The sequence below is a fragment of the Leptopilina boulardi genome, unplaced genomic scaffold (genome assembly GCF_019393585.1).
Source record: "Leptopilina boulardi isolate dan_hultmark-lab unplaced genomic scaffold, ZJU_Lbou_2.1 LbouV2_362, whole genome shotgun sequence".
NCBI lineage: Eukaryota > Metazoa > Arthropoda > Insecta > Hymenoptera > Figitidae > Leptopilina > Leptopilina boulardi.
In genome coordinates, this window is record NW_026137932.1 from 4,153,676 (window position 1) to 4,173,638 (window position 19,963).

Sequence of the window (19,963 nt, forward strand, 5' to 3'; positions counted from 1 at the left end):
CACTGTAACTCTTCCAAAATTCAATTATTTAAATAAGTTTCAAATAAAAATTCTAAAATTGAATTGTCAGAAATTACAAAAAAAACTATTGCTGTTTAAATTTGAAGAAAATTTATTTAAAATTGAAAATCTTTTGCAATTCAATTACTTGAGAAAAATTTAATTTAAATATCTGAAAAACTTAATTGTTGTTCGAAATTTTTTTTGACAATTACAACTTAAAAACTGTGCTAAAATTTTAAATTCGAATAAATTGCTTAAATCAGATTAAAAAAATTTTTTTAAATAGAACTATAAGAATTTTTTTTTTTGAAATCTGTCTTATTTAATTAAAATTTTGAAAATTAAAAAATTAAAAATAACAAAAATTATCATATTTTGTCGATTTCAACTGGAAAAATAAAACAAAGTAGGTATTAAATTAAAAATTGTATTTTCTTTTTTTTTTTATTAAAATTCTCAAAAATTCAAATTCATTTTCGTACAAAAATTTACAATTCTAATCGATGTATTACAATTATTTTTTTTTTTTACTTTTAAATTTATGCACAAACAGTTAAACGTTTTATTTATCTTCATCTTCATCCAAAGTGAGTTCATCTCAGGAGTTTTTAAGTCTTTTTATCCTCATCCCATTGGTAATCTATATCAAAAATATTATATTAGACATTAATAACAATAATAATAATGTAAATTTTCATTTTTAAAACTATCAAAATACATTTTGTGCGCAATTAAAACTGTACACTTTTATATATTTTTTTCTATTTCCATTTTACTATTCTTAAATACAAATAAAATAATTTTATATTACTTCAAGCGCACTTTGTCAAATGAATGTAAATTTTTTTTTTTTTCATTTTAATGATGTTTAACGATAGAATAAAATATTTATCGATATTTTCTTTTTTTAAATCGACACAATTTTTTTCTCCGATAAATATAATTTTCTTTCAACTATATATGTAAATGAATGAATTAATGATTAAATGAATAAATAGTAATTGTCGATGTGCACAAAAATACTTTTAAAAATCGCATTCGTAACACGTGGCCGCAAAATATTCTCTTCAAGAAAAGCGAAATTTTTTTTCTCTTATTATAACGGCAAAACATTGGCTTCTTTTTTTAATACCAAACGCTAGAATATTTCTAAATGGTTTTATTCTTAATTTTCCTGAAGAGAGGGAAAAAGAGAGAGAGATAGAGAAAAAGAAAGAAAAAAGAAAGAAAGAAAGAAAAAGCAGAAAATTGTATTTATGAAAAATAAAATTTTAAATTGTTTTAAAAAACGGCGCATGAATATTCTAGAAAAATTAATTAGTTAGAATTTTTATTTTACAGAATTTTAATGATTAAAAATTTTCTAATAATCGAATTTTCATTTTTTGAATTGGTTTTTCTTTAAATAAACAGAAATTTTTATTTAACAAATTTTTATAGATTTTTTGTTATAGATTAATAAATTTTTATTTAACAGAATTTCTCCCTTTATCTAAAAGATTTTTAATTTAACAAAAAAAAAAGATTTCGGTCCGAATTTTAAAATTGACCGAAATAGAAATAATCCAGAAAATTTGTCAATTTTAAAAATTCGCGCCAAAATCTTTCTTTGGGTTGTTTGTTCGGACGTTTGCTAATTTCGGCCAAATGAAAATTTTTAATTTTAAGAATTGCATCAAAAAAGCAATTCTAATATTTGAAAAATTCAAATTACTTAAAATTCTGTTAAAAATAATAATAAAACAATTTTGTTTAAATTAGAATTTTTTAAAATAAAAATTTTGGTAAAAAGAGAAAGTTAAATAAAAATTCTAACCAATTGAATTTAGGGAATATTTATGCGCTCCTTCAAAAATGAAAATAAATTACGATTATAATTTTTTTTTTTTTTGCTATTCTCATCTTTTATTAAATTTCCATATGGAGCATTATTTCTAAATTGATTCAAAAGAACAGTTTTCAAATAACCCTTTTTTTGAGACAGTTTAGGAATTTTTTGACAGAAAGATTAAAATTAATTAATCAAATTAATAATTTTTTTAAACTATTAATTAATTGAAATAAAAAAAAAACCCCCCACTTTTTGAAACTTGAGATACGGATAGGAAAAATTTCCATGAAAAATAAAATTACAAATAATACAAAAAAAATCAATGATTTAATATTAAAATGTGAGGAAATGATTTCAAATAAAAACTAGAAGAGTTTTTTTTTCGATTTTTCTTTTTTTAAATTCGTCCTAGCCGCATCATTGACAAACTATTATTGTCGATGATTCGCTCGATCAAGAATAAATAATTAGAATAATTAAATATGAAATTGATAGTTTTATATCAATCGCATCGACACACACACACACAGCAAATAGAAATCTTTTTTCCCCTTTTTTAAGAAAAAAGAAAAAAAATGTTTAAATAAGAAGAAAGAGCGCACGCGTTTTTTTTTGTTTGTTTTTGTTTAATTAACATACCTTCTTCGTCAATTGAAAGCTCATCGGCTTCGAATTCGCAAACGCAAATTGGCGGCACGCAATCCGTTTAGGGTAATCGTCATCCATACGCAAAATCGTCGAATCGCTCTCCAAATTAACGTTGACACGTGTCGCCAGTTGATTTTTGTGTTTTAATCTGCATTGATTTTTTTTTTGCAAACGATTTCGCAGCAACGCTGAAGATTTTTCAATTTGTTTTTCGTTTTTTTTTTTTTTTTTTTGTTTCTTTAACGAACGAACCCTAACTTCAAAATCTTCTCATCTTCATAGGATTTATTTATTTTTTTTTTTGCATATACAACAAATAAAAAAAGCAATTTTTTTTCTTGCACTAAAATGTTAAAAAGTAATTAAATAAAAAAGAGAATTAGGAAAAATTAGGATTAGAGGGACTAAATTTCTTTTTTTTAATTTTTCAATTACATTATTTTATAAAAACAGCTGTTTAAACTATCTTTTCAAGAAAATATTTGAACTAAACTATTTTTTTTCAATTAGAAATTAAATTTAAATTTCAAAATTGAAAAACAAAATAAAAATTTTACTTTAAAAACAGTGTGTAATGTAAAAAGTAATCTATAAATAGATCGAAAAAAAACCCAAAATTTCCTATATTGATAAATTTATTTAATCTGATGGTACATAAACATTTTCCAGAAATAGAATAATATATTTTTTTTCTACACATAAAACATACAAGTTCTAAACTCTGGTTTTTTTTCCCAAACAAAAGAAAAAAAATTGTGGCTAGACGAATAAATTCTCTAAGTAATGGAATATTGCAAAAAAGAAAAATTGTAAATATTATAATTCATTATGAATTGTACAATTATAATTAAAAAAAAAAAAAAAAAAAAAAAATATAGCTGCAAAATGAAAATTATATTCAAATGCAACTTGAACTTTTTTTTTCATTATTAATAGAACAGGACCTTAATATATATATTTCTTAATTTTTAAAAAGAGATTATAAATTAGTGTGTCTATTGAAAATTATTTCTTGTCAAATAATAATCTGTTGCGGTTGTAATATTTGTGTGTGTATAGAAATCGGCGCACTTTTTCATTTGCGTGTTCGCTTTCTAAGTTTTGCGGTACTTTTTACTTTTTAGTACCTCGGAGGCATCCCGTCTGCCGGACCTGGGAAGCTAAAAGGTCACAAAATCAAAAAATTCCTTTTATTAATCGTCCTTTGTTTTTTTGTTTTTTTTTTTATTTATATACGTCTACTCAGCGAAGAAAAATCAAAGTATAAGATGTAACACCATTATTTTCTCAATTATTATAATTACTATCATCATTATCATCATAAAATTCATCCTAACTATAATTTACAAATAAATTCATTACAATATCTAGAAAATATAATTTTTCATTATACAATACTTTTAAATTTCTGTCTTTTTTACGCCTAAATTTCCGCCAAAAGTTTGGAAATAAAATTTACTTTTTTCTTTTTTTTTTTTTAAATTAATTTTATGCCTGTGCCAACGATCATTATAATAAAAAAAAAAAAAAAATTGCATCAACTTTAATTTTACATTTCACTTTACTTAACTGTTTATTTAAAAGTTATTCAAATGAAAATTAATTAATTTAGCAGAATTCTTAATTGACATAATTTTAAGTGAATCGTTCTTTTAAATGCAAGAATTTCTAATTTGCTGAATTTTTATTTCAAACAATTCTTATTTAATGAATTTGTTCTTCGATGGAATTCACAAAACATCGAATTTTCAATAATTAATCAAATAAACAGACAGATTTCGGCGTGAATTTTGAAAACTGATCGAAATAGAAATTAGAAATTTGAAGAATTCGCGACAAAATCTTTATGTCGATTCTTTGTTCGGACATTTTTAATTTCGGTCAACAACAATAATTTGTATAAATAAAAATTTGGACAAATAAAAAATTCAATTAATTTGAAATTCTGATATTAAAAAAAATTAAAAAAAAAAATACATATTAAATACATCAATACACTTGACTTTTCAGTTGCATAAAAAAGAAGCTTTCTTTTTTTTCAAAATAAAATTCGTTAAAATTAAAAAAAAAAAATTAAAATTAAATTTATAAAAAAAAATTGTAACTTTAAATAATAAAATAAAAACTGAATAAAATTAAATAAAAATTGGGATTTTTGTCTAAGCTGAAAGCAAAAAAAAAAATCAAAATGTTAAAATTAATTATTCAACAAAAGATTTTAATACAAAATTTTTTTTTAAAAAATATAGAAAGTTAGCACAAGCAGAAAAATGATTCTCAATTGTTTTTAAACACAAACAAATGAATTGAAATTCAACACCACTGTTAAGAAAAAATATTTTCTTAGAAAATAAAAATTAAACCCAAACTTTTGATAAATTAACGCCAGTCGGCAATCAATGACATTAATAATAAAATTTTGTTTATTACGCTATTAAATTCAATTTTAATGATCGCTTTATATTTCGCAAAAAAAAAAATAATAAAATTTTCTTATCGCAAGTTTTCTCAATAAATTTGTTATCTAAAGAAGTTAACGATTACTATTTATCTCTACAAGTCTCTCGCTTTTCGTTGACTTTTCTTTTTCTCGCATTATTGAATGAAAAAAAAAAAAAAAATGCAGTAAAATTTCGCCAAAAAGAAAAGAAAACCAAATTCGCTTAGAAATATAATATTGTTAATTTTGTCATTGTCAATCGTGTTTAGACGCAAAAAATCTTTTTAAAAAACACGCAAAAAAATTTATTCTCAAGAATCGAATTAAAAAAAAAAACTCCACGCGTTTCGCTTGATCACATTTTTTCCAAAAAAAAAAAAACTTGAAACCGTTTTTTCTTTAAATTGCTGAAAAAACTTTTGTATATAATAAAAATAATTATAAATAAAAGAATGCATTTTCTCTAATTCGAAAAATACGAATATATTTCATTTAGAAAAAAATTTTTTTTTTGAAATATAAAAAACAGTTTCAAGCTGCATATCGATTCGTACTTTTTTTTCAAGATGTTACACCTTATACTTTTTTTTTTTTTTTTTAAAAAAAATTTATTTATACAGGTTTGGCGCATTCATTTTGATTTATGCATCTCGCGATCGGAGATTAAGATGGAGAAGTATCGCATGTGAATTACGCAGCACAGAATTTTTCTTCATTTACAAAATTAATCGGATACGATATTTTTGCGTCGAGCGCCATTTTTTTCTATATAAAACAAATTTTTGTATTGTACATTTACTTACCGGCCATTTCCACGAGGTGGTCCATAAGGATCAGGCCTATCATAAGCTTCACCATACCTAAGTGAAAGAAAAAAAAAATATTTTTCTTTAACTTTTACTAATTCAATATTGTAATTGTGTTCAAAAATTATTCCAAACTTAAGTAATATTTCTCCGTATTATTTTCTAAAATAAAATTTACAAAATGATAGAATATTACCCCTTATACTTTAAACTAGAATTTAATTAAAATTTTTTAAAAAATTCTCATTTTTCTGCATTAAATAACAAAAATGATCGCTTATCGAAAGATTCGCCTTAAACAAATAGTTTTTAATTTACAGTAATATTTTTAAATAGAAAATAAGTGAAAATATCTTACCCTGCACTAACTTGATAACCACCACCTTGGACGGCTCCTCCAGCTCTTCTGCTAAACATATCTGCTTGGGGTCCAGGCCCAGTGTTATAACTTGGGCCAGTGTTGTAACTTGGACCTCCACTCATTTGTCTTTAATAAAACAATTTTTTTTTAAAATAATTTAAATTGGTTTTTTTTATTAATCCTACATACATTTTTCTCCGCAACTAATTTTATGAATATTTGTATCATTATAAAAAAATGTATCTTTGAAATCGACCATATTTGTATTGAATTCAGCAATTATGGTGTCTGTTCAAGAAATTTTAATCTAGCTCATTTTGTTAAATTAAAAAAATTTAACAATTTTGACTATTTAAGAGATAAAATAATGTCAAAACTTATAGAGCAGCAGTGTAATAAAAAAAAAAAAAAAACAACCGTTAATATATTTTAAAATAAAGAGTAAAGCATTCAAGAGAAAACTTACTGGAAATTTGAATCGTAACCAACATCTCCGTATCCAGTACCGTAACCACTGGCAGCGACAGCGCCACTTCCATTTCTCATTGGTCCAGCGCCACTGCGATCGTAATCGTTCCTAGCTGCATAATCTACTGGGCGACCACCTCCGAAATTATCAACTCGTCCATAGTCGACTGGACCAGGTGCACCTCTATTAAAATCACCTCCCATTCCACCTCCAACTACCGAATAATCGCACATACCTGAAACGATTAATTATTCACATCGATCAAATATTTCTCCTTTGATCCGAAAAAAAATTTCAAAAGATATTGTTAATTTTCAAACAATTATTAAATTTTAGAGAACTAAAAATAATTTATCAAACAATTTTTGGAAAACATTTTTTAAATTTAATTGAATTTTCAAAGATTTAAAATTGAGATTTTTGAAATTAATTGAAACTTTAAGTGTTTTGTAATTAAAATTTTAAATGATTTCACTAAAAATTTATTAGAAAATGCGGACAAAATACAATAATTTGAAAATCATTTTTAATTGAAAAATGGTTTCAGATAGTTGAATTTTCAAAGAATATTATTAAAATAGTTAAAAATAATTGAATTTCCTTAGAGTTAAAATTGAAATTATTAAATTTCAACAAAAAAAATTTTCGATGGAAAATTTTAGAAATAATTAAATTTTAGATGCTTTTAAATTAAAATTATTGAAAATTCAATTAATTTTGAATTCAAATTTTTGAGAAAAAATCCGAAAGATTTTTCAAATCCACGCAAATACGCGATCGCAAAATAGGAAATAGAAAAGTAATAATAATGACAGCTGCGACTTTGTGCTCCCTGCATGCTTCTGCCATCTAATGGCGGCAAGACGTAATAAAGCTAACATTATATTACTTTCCAATTTTACGATCGCTTTTTTGCATGGATTTGAAAAATCTTTTGGATTTTGGAAATTTATAAGATAAGAAATCTTGTGACGTAGTCCGATTTTATAAAAACTTTTCAGAATTCGAGAATATAGTGTTTTAAAATCAATGTTTATCATTTTCACGTTCAGTGCCGTTTTTATAGGACGATAATAAAATGACAAAAAATTCCAGAGACCGTTGAACATTCTTAATCAATATAATCTAAACAAAAAATTGCAACTTTTGTCTGATTTAAAAGAAAAAAAAACTAAATGTTAAAAAAATAATTATTGACAAAATATTTTGGAAAAAAATAATTTTTTCCGAAAGGAGTAAATCTAGATCTTCTAAAATTGTTTGAAATCAATATTTATTATATTTTTGTTTGCGTTAAAAACAATTTTTTAATTTTGAAAGGTTTTTGAGGTTATGTTGACCCGCCGCCCTCTTTTTTTTTTGAATTTTAATATTGCCTGAAAAGTTGAAAGAAACTACCTTACCGACCGCATACGGTAATGAAAAAATTAGAATAACTTGATTCGAGCTTAGTTTAAAAGTTAATGTTAATTATTTTTAATTAATTAGTACTAATAATAATTGAAATTGATGTACTTTGCATTCCTTTATAAATATAAACCTATTTTTTGTTCAGACTTTAATGATTAAAATAATATTTGAAAAAAGTCCATTGAATACTAGATGAGAATTCATAGGCCAAACTTTATCTGTAATAAATAATTATTTATTACATTATATATTGTAGTTTTGATAAGAATCAACTCTATAGTAAACTATTTACCCCTCAAAATGCATTTTACCTTCATATTTAGTTGATTTATCAAGTCTTTTTTGAAGAAACCAAAAAATAATCGAAAGTTAACCGAAAATAAACCCAGCTGGTTTAAGTTTCGTTAAATCAAAATCGCCAGGGAACTCACGATTAACGTGAAAGAATCTCTCCAGGGGTGCTATTCTCGAAATGAGTTCCGTGCACGAATCGAAGACTTTCGAATAACTTTGTCGAAAACTGTATTCTCGAACTATTCACTAGGCGTTCATAGACGAAACGATTCGAGTGAAATGCAACGAGTGGTCCTAACCACTCGAAGCAACAGTTTCGTGTTCGAATTTTGGTACTGCTCATGCGCAGTAGTATTATTTAATAATATTATGTACATATATTAAAAGGGATTCAAAGTTTCGAATTGTAATCAATTATAGAGTTTCATTCATAATAATAATAACAATAATGAGAATAATAATAATAATAATACTAATAATAATAATAATAATAATAATAACAATAGTAATAATAATAATAATAACAATGATGATGCAGTCAATAAATATTTCTTATATCATAAGTAATTTCATTGGTTCAAAAAAATTACACTGGAAAGTCACTAGAAATAAACGACGGCAACACTGTACAACCTATTCGTCTACGAACGATCGTCGAACGAAGTTTCGAATGGTGCTCGAGAATACGGTTGTTGCTTCGTGCACGAAACTTACCCATCGAATTTGCTCGCATACGAACAATATTCGAATGATTTCGAGAATAGGACCCCAGACTTGAAACAATTTTCGCATCATATAGTCTTTTGCAAAAATAGTAACTGTCTTTCTCCAAGATATTCATTCCTCCATTTTGCTATTCATTCTTTTCAATTAAATACTAACCTCCATGATTACCATAGTCATTTCTTGCACCAAAGTCTGCTCTTCCATAGTCCTGTCGGCCATAGTCAGCAGTTCCTTGTGGACCATAACCGCCAACAGCGCCACCTGATGGCCCATAACCTCCGCCCATTGGCGCTGCCGACGTGTATCCACCCATTGGCGCACCACCGCCAACATTTTGACCATAACCCCCACGATCTCCATAGCCTTGATTAAAATCACCTCGACCACTAAAATCACCACCGCCTCGGTTATAGTCCTGATAACCGCCACCACCACCGCCTCCACCACCTCCTGCATCATAAAGACAACAATCCTCATTTTTCACGTCAACATCAAAAAATAATGCCTGAGCACGATTCAAAAACAAAACAAACGCATATAATTAAAAAAAAAACCCCTATTTACAAAAACCCGATTTCTTACAACGGAAACGTGAATTTGATTCGAAATAAAATTGTCAATGATAAAAGTGCTTGTTTCTTTCTTTCTTTTTGCACCATTTTTTTTTTTTTTTTTTTTTTTTTTTTTTTTTTTTTTTTTTTTGAAGAAATGACAAAATTTCGAAGAATTTGACACAATAACAAAAGTCGCGGTACTCAACAAACCTCTCCTGTCGTTATACGGACCGGGCCGACTATCTCGTCCTCCGTCACGACCTCCTCGGCCTCCTCTCATTGGACCACCACGGCGATCGTCTCGTCTTCCACCACCACCGCCGCCACCTCCACCACCGCCTCTTGATTTGCCAGTGGACTGCTCAACATTGATCGTGGCACCTTTGAAATTTGTGTTGTGAAGCGCTTTGATTGCGGCAGCCGCGTCTTCTTCACGTGCCATATGTACAAAACCATAACGGTTCATTACATCGCACTCGGTCACATCTCCAAATCGAGTGAATAATTGACGAAGCTCGTCATTTCGACAATTTTCTGGTAGTCGTCCAACGAAGATTTTTGTCTTCCTCTATAAAATTTAATGAAATCATCAAATATTAGATTGATTCTATAATTTACAATTTTCGCGATGCATTAATATTTCCCACATTGAACTTAGGATTTTTGAGGTGTCGAATTAAAAATTGCGATTACTCCTATACAAGAAAATTCTACACCGCTAACTGAACACAAGGAAATTCTCCATAAAATGATAAAAAAAATAATTATATATTCCACACAGTTAAATGGTACATCGGCATAGCTATAAAAAATAATTATTTACATTTTTTTTTTTTGATAATTCTACACGGAAAAAACAAACTAACTATTTTAGCACCAAACTGCTTTATCCTTTATTAGTATATAATTTCGTTTACCTATTAAAGTATGAAATAATGCTTTTTTAGTTTAAAGTAAGTCCATACAAAATAAGTATAATGGTTATAATCTTATAGTAATACTGCCGTACGATGTAAAAACTTAGTTAAGTCATATTTTTGACAAAAATGTGTTTTTGGTATCAATGGATTCGTAAGAAAAAACTGCGTCTGATTACGTTATTAAAAAGTTTTTATTTTAATTATTTATTGCAAAAAATAGTTATTAAAAATCTACAAAAACCCAGAAAATGAAAGAATACTTGATAAAAACTCAGTTAACTCGAGTTGAGTAGTCCAAAAATTGTAGGAAACGTTGAGATCGAGCATAAGATACGAAATAAAACTTAGTTAACTCGACTTGAGTGTTTTCTCTTTCGAAAAGTGGCATGAACCAGACACTGCATTTCGATGGGAGCAAGCGTAAGTCAACTTCGTTAAAGTTCGGATTTTCGTCGGGTGAATTCGGAATCCCATGCATTTACCTTGAGTTAACTAAGTTCTTACTTCTGAACGAAGGCTCGCGCTCGCCTACCTTTCCGAAAAGCACTACGTAACTCAAGTTAACCAACACGGAGAGAAATAGATGGTAAGGGGTACTATCTAGATAGTACCAGGTACCATATTTGATCTTACATATACGGACAGCTGTCTAGATTCTATCAGTTACTATCCAGATTGTACGGAGTAACATTTTGATTGTAGTGGGTAACATAACAATACTTTTTGTAACATTTTTGATAGTACCGAATAGCATAATGATAGTACCGGATAACATCTACTTTTTACCATCTTAAGATCACAAGTTCTTACCATCTATTTCTCTCCGTGAAGTTTTGCTTTTAAAAAATAAAACGTAAGTCAATTATTTAATATAATTTGTTTAAATAATTAACTTTTGACTTCAGAATTAAAAAGAACTCTATCAAATTACCTAGGAAGTGATGTTAGATTAAAGAATTATTTATATTACATTAGGTTTTTAAATACAAACAGTTTTTCGTCATTTTCCCCGTTCGAACAAAATATGACTTAACTAAGTTTTTACTTCGCACGGCAGAATAGTGACGTACTTTAAAAGCATAAAATTGATGCCCGCGAAGTACGACATATAGTCTACCTAAAATAGCAAAAGCTTCTTTCTTTTTGGTGGACCTGCCAAAACGCAGGTTGCATTTTATTTTATTTTGGCGTGTAGATTACAGGAAAAATATAGCGAGCACGATTGGAGTTGATGATCATATTGTTTTTAAGGAAAACTACTATTTTTAGAAAAAATCATGGATTTTTCGAATAAAAAAAGAAGACAATTTTATCTAAAGGGATTAAAATTTATACATTTTTACGTATTTTTATACGGTGAAAAAAAAGAGTAATAATTGTAACATTTTCTATTAAAAATTAGTACTTTCAAATAGTAATTTGAGAACTGCTCAAGAAATAATAACTTTTATTAAAAGCTGAGTAATATTTAAAATGTTCCGAGCAATTAATACTACTAGCGAAGCAATTTTTATTATGAAGCGGAGCACTTATTACTATTTCGTAAGGATTTTTACTATTAAAAGTAGTAATCCGTACCACTACAACAACTACAATTTTGAAGCAAATAATAATTATAATTACTATATATAATCTTAATGAGTTTATTTCTTTATATTTTTTAATTTATTTTATTATTATAGCCATAATAATTGTTATAATATTTTTTTTATTAATATTAATGAATAATTAATTAGAAATTAAGTATTTATTCGTTATACATGAATTGCATACTTTGACGCCGGGCTACGAACGCTGCGCATGACCGTAGTGACGTCGTCACACACACACACAGGTGTATAGTAGTGGTGGTACGGATTTCTATTTTATTAGTAAAAAGTTTGATCTGCAATAGTAAGTTTTACTTGCAGTAGCAATTTTTATATTTCGCAGTATTACTTATTAGAATTTCTACGAGTAATATTTAAAAAGTGTCGAATGTAAAAAGTAATACAAAATTTAATAAAATTTACTATGGCGTTATAAAATTTAGAAATCCTAAAGCAATTTTTATTATATCTGTAACGATTTTTAAAAACCACTATTGTAATAATTACTATTAGTAATTTTTACTACCAGAAAATAGTAATATTTACTCATGCTTAGTAAATTTTACAATTAATAAATTTTTTTACTAGAAACGTATAATTATTACTATTTCATAGGAATTTTTAATATAATCTCAGCACCATTTTCCTCCATGTACGTGTAGATTACAAAAAAAATATAGTGAGCGCGATTAGAGTTGTTTATCATAGCGTTTTCAAAGAAAAACTGATAATTTTTTATCTATGTGTCTATCTATGTGTTTTCATGCTTACATTACAGGAAAAATTAAGCAAAATTGGAATTTTTCCATCGGCCTTCACACTTTGACCACCTCAAATTTTAGATTTAAGGGTACGGAACTTTCGGTTTTAATGCGAGTGTAACTCGCATTTGTTCGATTTTTTTTTAAAATATCAATGAAAATGAGAGGAATAAATCTCTTTCAGAACAATTTTTTTTAATTTTACAACTAAAAAAATTATTAAATAATAACTGAATAAATTTCGCGCGTCAATTTAAAATTCAATCACTTAAACGCTAAAATCATCTTACCTGTGTTTTCTTTAATGTTTAAAAGGAATCCAAGTATAAATGCAAATTTAACTTATTTAATTTTAATAATTTACGAGTATAAACAATTGTGATTTCTGCTAGTCTCATCTTGCCGAATTTTCATTCGAAAATTATTATTTAACAGAATTACTAATTAGGTCAATTTACAAATGGTACAATTTTCTTTTTCGTCGAAACTCCATTTGATCAAATTAATTGTCAATTTAAATAACTTTAAAAACATCGAATTTCCATCTGATCGAAATTGCAAATGGCCGAATAAACAATTGACAGAAAGATTTAGTCGCAAATTTTTAAGTTCACTAATAATAAAATATTTTTAAAAAATTGCGATTGGCCAATTTTTAAATTCGTGACGAAATCTTTCTGTTGGTTGTTTGTTCATATTCAGGAAGTTAGACCAGTAAAGTAAAAATTTTCAAAAAACAAATATTATGCTTAAGAAGGAATCGGACAGACAATTTGAACAAAAGTTAGTCCAAATGCATTATTTCGCTTTTTGAAATAGAAAACACATATTTTTTAGTGTAATTTTTTTCAGACGAAGTGTGCAGAATTATATTTTAAACAAAATGTCAATTTTTTTTTATAATTTTCATCCAATTTCAATTTTTAATGACTCATTTTGTTTAAAATATATTTCTGCACACATCTTCGTCTGAAAAAAATTATACTAAAATATATGTTTTCTATTTTAAAAATCGAAATAATGCATTTGGAGTAACTTTTGTTCAGACTGTCTGTCCGATTCCTCCTTAATAATGCTCTTTTGTGTAAAAATTAATATTTTGAAAAACTCAAAATTCCGGACAAAAAAATCAAAAAAACTTTTTTTATATTTCTAAGTTTAACCTTTAAAAAAACCAATTTTGTTCTGAATTGTGCTCTTTAATCCATATAAATTCATTTTTTAAAAAACTCGAAATTCCGGGCAAACTTTTTTGATTTTTTTTGCCCAGAATTTTGAGTTTAAAAAAATGAATTTATGCACTAAAAAATACAATTTAGCACAAAATTTGTTTTTTGAAAACTTTAACTCTTTAGATTTATAAAAGTTTTTTTTTGACTAGGAATTTTGATTTTTCTCAAAAATGAATTTTAGCTTAATATTTGATTTTTGAAAATTTTAACTTTACTGGTCTAACTTCCTGGACATTTTCATTTTCGATCAAATGGAAAATTCGTACACAGAAAAAATTAATTCAGTAGATTTTACAGAACTATCACGCAGTAGCGGATACAGCTCTTTACGAAACTGAGTGATAAACTACAGAAATATTCAGTATAAATAACGAAATTTCTGTAGTTTATCCGAAAATATCCATCACATTTTACAAAACTCAGTTTCGTAAAGAGCTGTATCCGCTACTCCGTCAGTTTTGTAAAATATACTGAATTAATTTTTTCCGTGTAGTTTAAAAGTTCTATAAAATGACAATTCGATCAAAAGGAGTTTTCATGAAATGGAAATTCTGCTATTTGAAAATTGAGCTAAATGGAAATTTAATTTTATGAGAATTTTTTTTAAATTAATTAACAATTGGTAAAATTTCTATTTCACCGAAACTCCATTAGAATTTCTATTAGGTGACATTGAATAAAAATTAGGTCGAATAGAAATTTTCTTTATTAAAAGTTTAGTTAAATAAAAATTTTTTTATGTAGAAATTCTATTAAATAGAAATTTAGTTAATACAAATACTGTTAAGTGAATAATCAAATAAATAAAAATTCCATAAAAGAACAATAATAAATAAATAAAAAATAATTTTTTATGAAAATTTTCAATTCAGTTAAATGGAAAATACTATTAAATTACAATTTAGTTAAATAGAAATTCTTCCATATGAAAATTCGATTTATAATAAAATCTACTTTATATTCAGCTAAATAAAAATTCGAAAATTCTTAGTTCGACACCACAAAAATTCATGTATTCCAAAAATTCCTCGTCCTGATTATTATGTTAAATAAAAATTTATATTAATTTAAATTCAACTTAAAGCAAATTCAAAACATAAAAATTCGTCAATAAAATTTTATTTATTGAAATTATTTCAAAAATGAAAATTCTAACTAACAAATTTTATGGGATATTTGTACAATCAACGAAAAAAAAATGTTTCTTTGAAATCGACCAAACTTGCATTGAATTAAGCAAATATGGTGTCTGTTCAAGAAACTTTAATCTAGCTCAACGTTATTGATTTAACAAATTTTGACCCTATCAACAGAAAAATAACGTCAAAATATATCGAGCTACAATATTTAAAGATGTTTATCCATGGAAATGCAGACCTCCAGAAAAAAATAATTAACATTTAAATAATTAAAATAATATTATTAACTAGCAAAATTAAACGCGCGCAAGCGCGCCAAATTGAGTATTTAATTGTTTGTTATAAAGAAATTAAAGATTAATATTATCAATAATAATTTAATTTATTAGAATATTATTACATATTAAATGATAATAATGAAAATTATATGTTTACAGGCCTCGGATTATACGACTTTTTCCGACTTTTTTTAATAAAATGCGATATTTTTTTACATTTGAAAAAAAATGTAAATAAAATACATTTTTTTAGTATTAAATGTAGATCTTCTTCAGATTTTCTTCAATTCAATTATTTAACAAATTTTGAACTTAAATGATTCTTCACTAAATTAATTATTTTTAATAATTTTAATGAAATACATCACAAATTCAATTATATAAAAATTATTTTTCAATTAAAATTTTTATGAAATTTAACAATTGTTTATAATTTAAAAAAAAATAGCACAATAAAATTGAATTATTTTTTAAAAATTACAATTCAAAATAAACTAAAATTCAATTATTACCCGAAATTTTAATTCAAAATCAATTAAAAATCCAATAATTATCAAAAATTTTCAATTTAAAATTTAATTATTTACCAAGTTTTCAATTTAAAATGAAATAAAATTCAATTATTTTCTAAAATTTCTATTCAAAATTAATTAACCAGATTTTCAATCAAAAATGAACTTAAATTAAATTATTATCCAAAATTTCAATTAATATTCAATTATTTCCCAAAATTTTCAATTCAAAATGAACTGAAATTCAATTATTTTCCAAATTTAAAATTAAATAAAATTTAATTATTCTCGAAAATTTGAATTCAAAATTAATTGAATTTTCAATAATTTGAATTTAAAAGCATCTAAAATTTAATTATTTCTAAAATTTTCCATCGAAATTTATTTTTTTTTTGAAATTTAATAATTTCAATTATAACTCTAAGGAAATTCAATTATTTTTAACTATTTTAATAATATTCTTTGAAAATTCAACTATCTGAAACCATTTTTCAATTAAAAATGATTTTCAAATTATTGTATTTTGTCCGCATTTTCTAATAAATTTTTAGTGAAATCATTTAAAATTTTGATAACAAAACACTTAAAGTTTCAATTAATTTCAAAAATCTCAATTTTAAATCTTTGAAAATTCAATTAAATTTAAAAAATGTTTTCCAAAAATTGTTTGATAAATTATTTTTAGTTCTGTAAAATTTAATAATTGTTTGAAAATTGACAATATCTTTTGAAATTTAATTATTTCTAAAAATTCCAACTTTAACCCTTCGAAAAGGATTATTATTAAAAAAAAAAAATTTTATTTAAAAATCTGTAAAATATTTTTGTTAAAATAAAAAACAAATCCACTTTTTTTTGGAATATAAATCGACTAAAACGACTTTTTGGTGTCTTTAAGTTGATTCGAGGCCTGTGTTTTTATAATTAATATTTAATATGTATTCGTTGGCCCCTGGTACGTTAAAAATTAATTTTTAAAAATAAATTTTTTTCAAATTACTATCTTGTACGAAATTTCCTGGCGCATCTTTATTCCCATCATAAATTTTTTGTATTTGTATACAATTTTTGAATCAATATACAACTTTAAAAAAAATTTCGTTAGTAAACGTTGTGTACTTCAGCTTCGTGAATTGAATTTTCGAATTTGGAATTTTAAAGAAACTTATTCCGAAATTTGGAAACACAATTATACAACTTTGGCAAAAATGAGAAAAAGAATTGTCAAAATTTGACGTCATAATATTACTATTAAAAAAAAACACGTAAAATCAGAAAAGGCCAACTTCAAGTTAGGGCAGAAGGACAGACCAAGTATTTTATTGTTATATATTTTACTTTATGAACAAAGAAATATCAATTTTTAAGAAAAAAATTGAAATTAAAAAAATTTATTTGTTTATACAATTTGCATAGGATAAAAAATTTCCCGTCACATCGCTTCTACAGAATTTTTTTTAAAAAGGATTCGATTTCAATGAGATATAGCCATATTACATTGAAATCGAATCATTTTTAAAACAATTTTGTAGAAGCAATGTGACGGTAAATTTTTATCCTATGCAAATTGTATAAACAAATAAATTTTTTGATTTCAATTTTTTTCTTGAAAATTGATATTTCTTTGTTCATAAAGTAAAATTAATAATATTACTTTAATTATTTAAACGTTAATTAACTATTTTTTTCTGAAGATCTGCATTTCAGTGGATAAACGCGCTTAATTTTATTACGAAAAAAAATAAATTAAATTAATTATTTAAATTATTATCTTACCGGTGGGTTGGACGACACCATTTTCTGTAAAAAAAAAAATATATTATTATCAATAAATGATTCATTTTTTTTCTTCCTTTGTATAAAAAGAAAAACAGAAAACTTATTTTAAAAACTTTAAAAATTAACATATATTTGTATAATAAAAATTTATCATAAGTTAATAAAATTTTTTAATTGATTTTTCAGTCGTATAAAAAAAATAAAACTAATTTAATTTCGTGAAATGCACAAAATCATATAAATTGTACATAATTATAAAGTTTTCAAAAATTGTATAAAGAGAAACACTATAAAATAATTTTTAAAATATATATGAAAATTTGTCAATAGTAAAAATAATAATCGCTAGAGTAAATATTTGAAATAAATTTATGGAAGATTCTCGTAAAAATGAAAAATGATGCCGGCAATTTTATCGTTTAAGCTTATATACATATATATATAGTTTCCTCTAATAATGATGAAAAGAGGGAATGGTATTATGTCCTTGATGAAAATTTTACATTTGTCATTAAATAACTTGATATTTTCGTTTTAAATAATTGTAAAATAAATAATTATTATAGTTACGTATGAGTTCGACGTTTTGGAGAAATAAAATTAAAACAAAAACGATAATTATCAATTAGACGCTACTTTTCAACACTGAAAATTGTCACTGAACACAAAGCAAAATGGCGTTGAACACACACAGTTCAACCAAGAGAAAAGAATGGGTGGCATCAGTGCTACCAACGTTTTGAGAATTAATTATTAAATAATGTTTCTAGTTGGGTGGGGGAAAAATTTAAGATGGATGCAAGCCGGTAGACAACTTTTAAGTTGAGTCTACAAATACGGAAGCTTCTATGCGCCGCCACATCATAACGAGGCGTAACCAATTTAAGGTACTTTTATACCTCTAGTATTTTGGTCAAGCAATCGGCTGGATTGAATTTTCACGGAGAATCACTAAATTTGATTGGCTCTAAAAAAGTTCAATTTTCACGGTGAAAATCTAATATTTGTCAGAGCCAATCAAATTCAGTGATACAACCGTGAAAATCCAATCCAGCCGATTGCTTGACTAAAATACTGGAGGTATAAAAGCACCTTAAAGGTCAACACAGTATTGGGAACCGCAAAGCTGCGATACGTCATCTGGTGTCGACCCACTTGCGGTAGCCATTTTTTATTTTGTCTCTGTCTAACATATGTATAAAGAAAGAGACAAAACAGCAAGATGGTTGCCGCAAGTGCGTTCAGGGTTGAGTAGTTACACAAGATTTTGGATTCCAATAGAAACGTAAACGAAATCGTAACCGCAAATGCAATCGAAATAATGAGTTAGATAAGGACAAACAATATGTTTATCCTTCTCTAACTCATTCTTCCGGTTGCGTTTGCGATTACGTTTCTATTCTACTCATGGAGGTTCTACAATAGTTACAAAAGGCAAGTGCAAGTCCCATGAGTGCAAGAGAGATAGATAGACTACCTATTTCTTTCGCACTCATGAGATTGGCACTTGGACTTGGCTTTTGCACCTATTCTGGAAACACCTTCATGGAGCATTTACACCTTCGGCAAAAAATTTTCTTCACTTTGCATTTTCCGAAATACACTCACCTGATTGGTTGTCCAGAATCTGATTCATTGTGTACAACCAATCAGGTAAGTGTATTTCGTAAAATGCAAAGTGAAGAAAATTTTTTGCCGAAGGTGTAAATGTTCCATCAGCCCTTTACATCATACGCCATAAACTAATAAAATTATTATAGAAGTGTCACGATTTTTCAAAATATCGTCAAACCGGACAAGCATTATACATTAATTATGCAATTGTGTATATTTAGATATTCAAACAATTTTCTTTTTATAATATTTTCTATTGGCATGTTCGTTACTTTGGAGTGCTCTCTGTAAGGCTGCAGTCCCATGGCAGCGTTTTGCGTTGCGTTTTGTCACTAGTCCCTGAGTGTAAACATAGCAAACATATATCTGCATCTCTTTTACACTCATGGTCTAGTGACAAAACGCAACGCAAAACGCTGCCATGGGACTGCAGCCTTAAAAACTTTTTTAACTATTGAAAGTAGAATGGTTGGTTTCTATTGTTCCTACTTGCCATTTGACATAATTCTCGTCAACTACCGCACCCTGCTCTAGTGAAAATTTAGTGATTTTATTCTAAAAGTAAAGACCAACGCAGAATAGAAACGTAAACGGAAT

General features: G+C 26.1%; 1 protein-coding gene across 5 annotated transcripts; it reads right to left on the bottom strand.

Annotated features, from left to right (window-relative positions):
* Positions 1–414: 414 nt before the first annotated feature.
* Positions 415–18,488, bottom strand: LOC127286745 (uncharacterized). Of its 5 annotated transcripts, none has more exons than XM_051313320.1 (8): positions 18,323–18,488; positions 17,750–17,773; positions 9,753–10,110; positions 9,145–9,438; positions 6,556–6,793; positions 6,087–6,215; positions 5,726–5,782; positions 415–643 (listed from the first exon to the last, which is right to left on the bottom strand). In XM_051313320.1, exons 2-8 carry the CDS (start codon positions 17,768–17,770, stop codon positions 628–630), a joined length of 1,113 nt encoding a protein of 370 aa, XP_051169277.1. In that variant the 5' UTR covers positions 17,771–17,773; positions 18,323–18,488; the 3' UTR covers positions 415–627. The 5 variants fall into 5 exon arrangements, with proteins under 5 accessions (XP_051169277.1, XP_051169276.1, XP_051169275.1 ...); XM_051313319.1 differs by lacking the exon at positions 415–643 and adding an exon at positions 3,100–3,642 and having other exon boundaries at positions 9,145–9,435; positions 9,774–10,110; XM_051313318.1 differs by lacking the exon at positions 415–643 and adding an exon at positions 3,100–3,642 and having other exon boundaries at positions 9,774–10,110.
* Positions 18,489–19,963: the final 1,475 nt, after the last annotated feature.

Excerpts from the sequence above, each read along its gene's own strand:
- LOC127286745 (XM_051313316.1), bottom strand. The coding sequence starts at position 17,770 with ATGGTGTCGTCCAACCCACCG. Across the intron at positions 6,794-9,144 it reads TGACTATGGTAATCATGGAG|GTATGTGCGATTATTCGGTA; the intron begins GTTAGTATTTAA and ends TAATCGTTTCAG. Across the intron at positions 5,783-6,086 it reads GGTTATCAAGTTAGTGCAGG|GTATGGTGAAGCTTATGATA; the intron begins GTAAGATATTTT and ends TCTTTCACTTAG.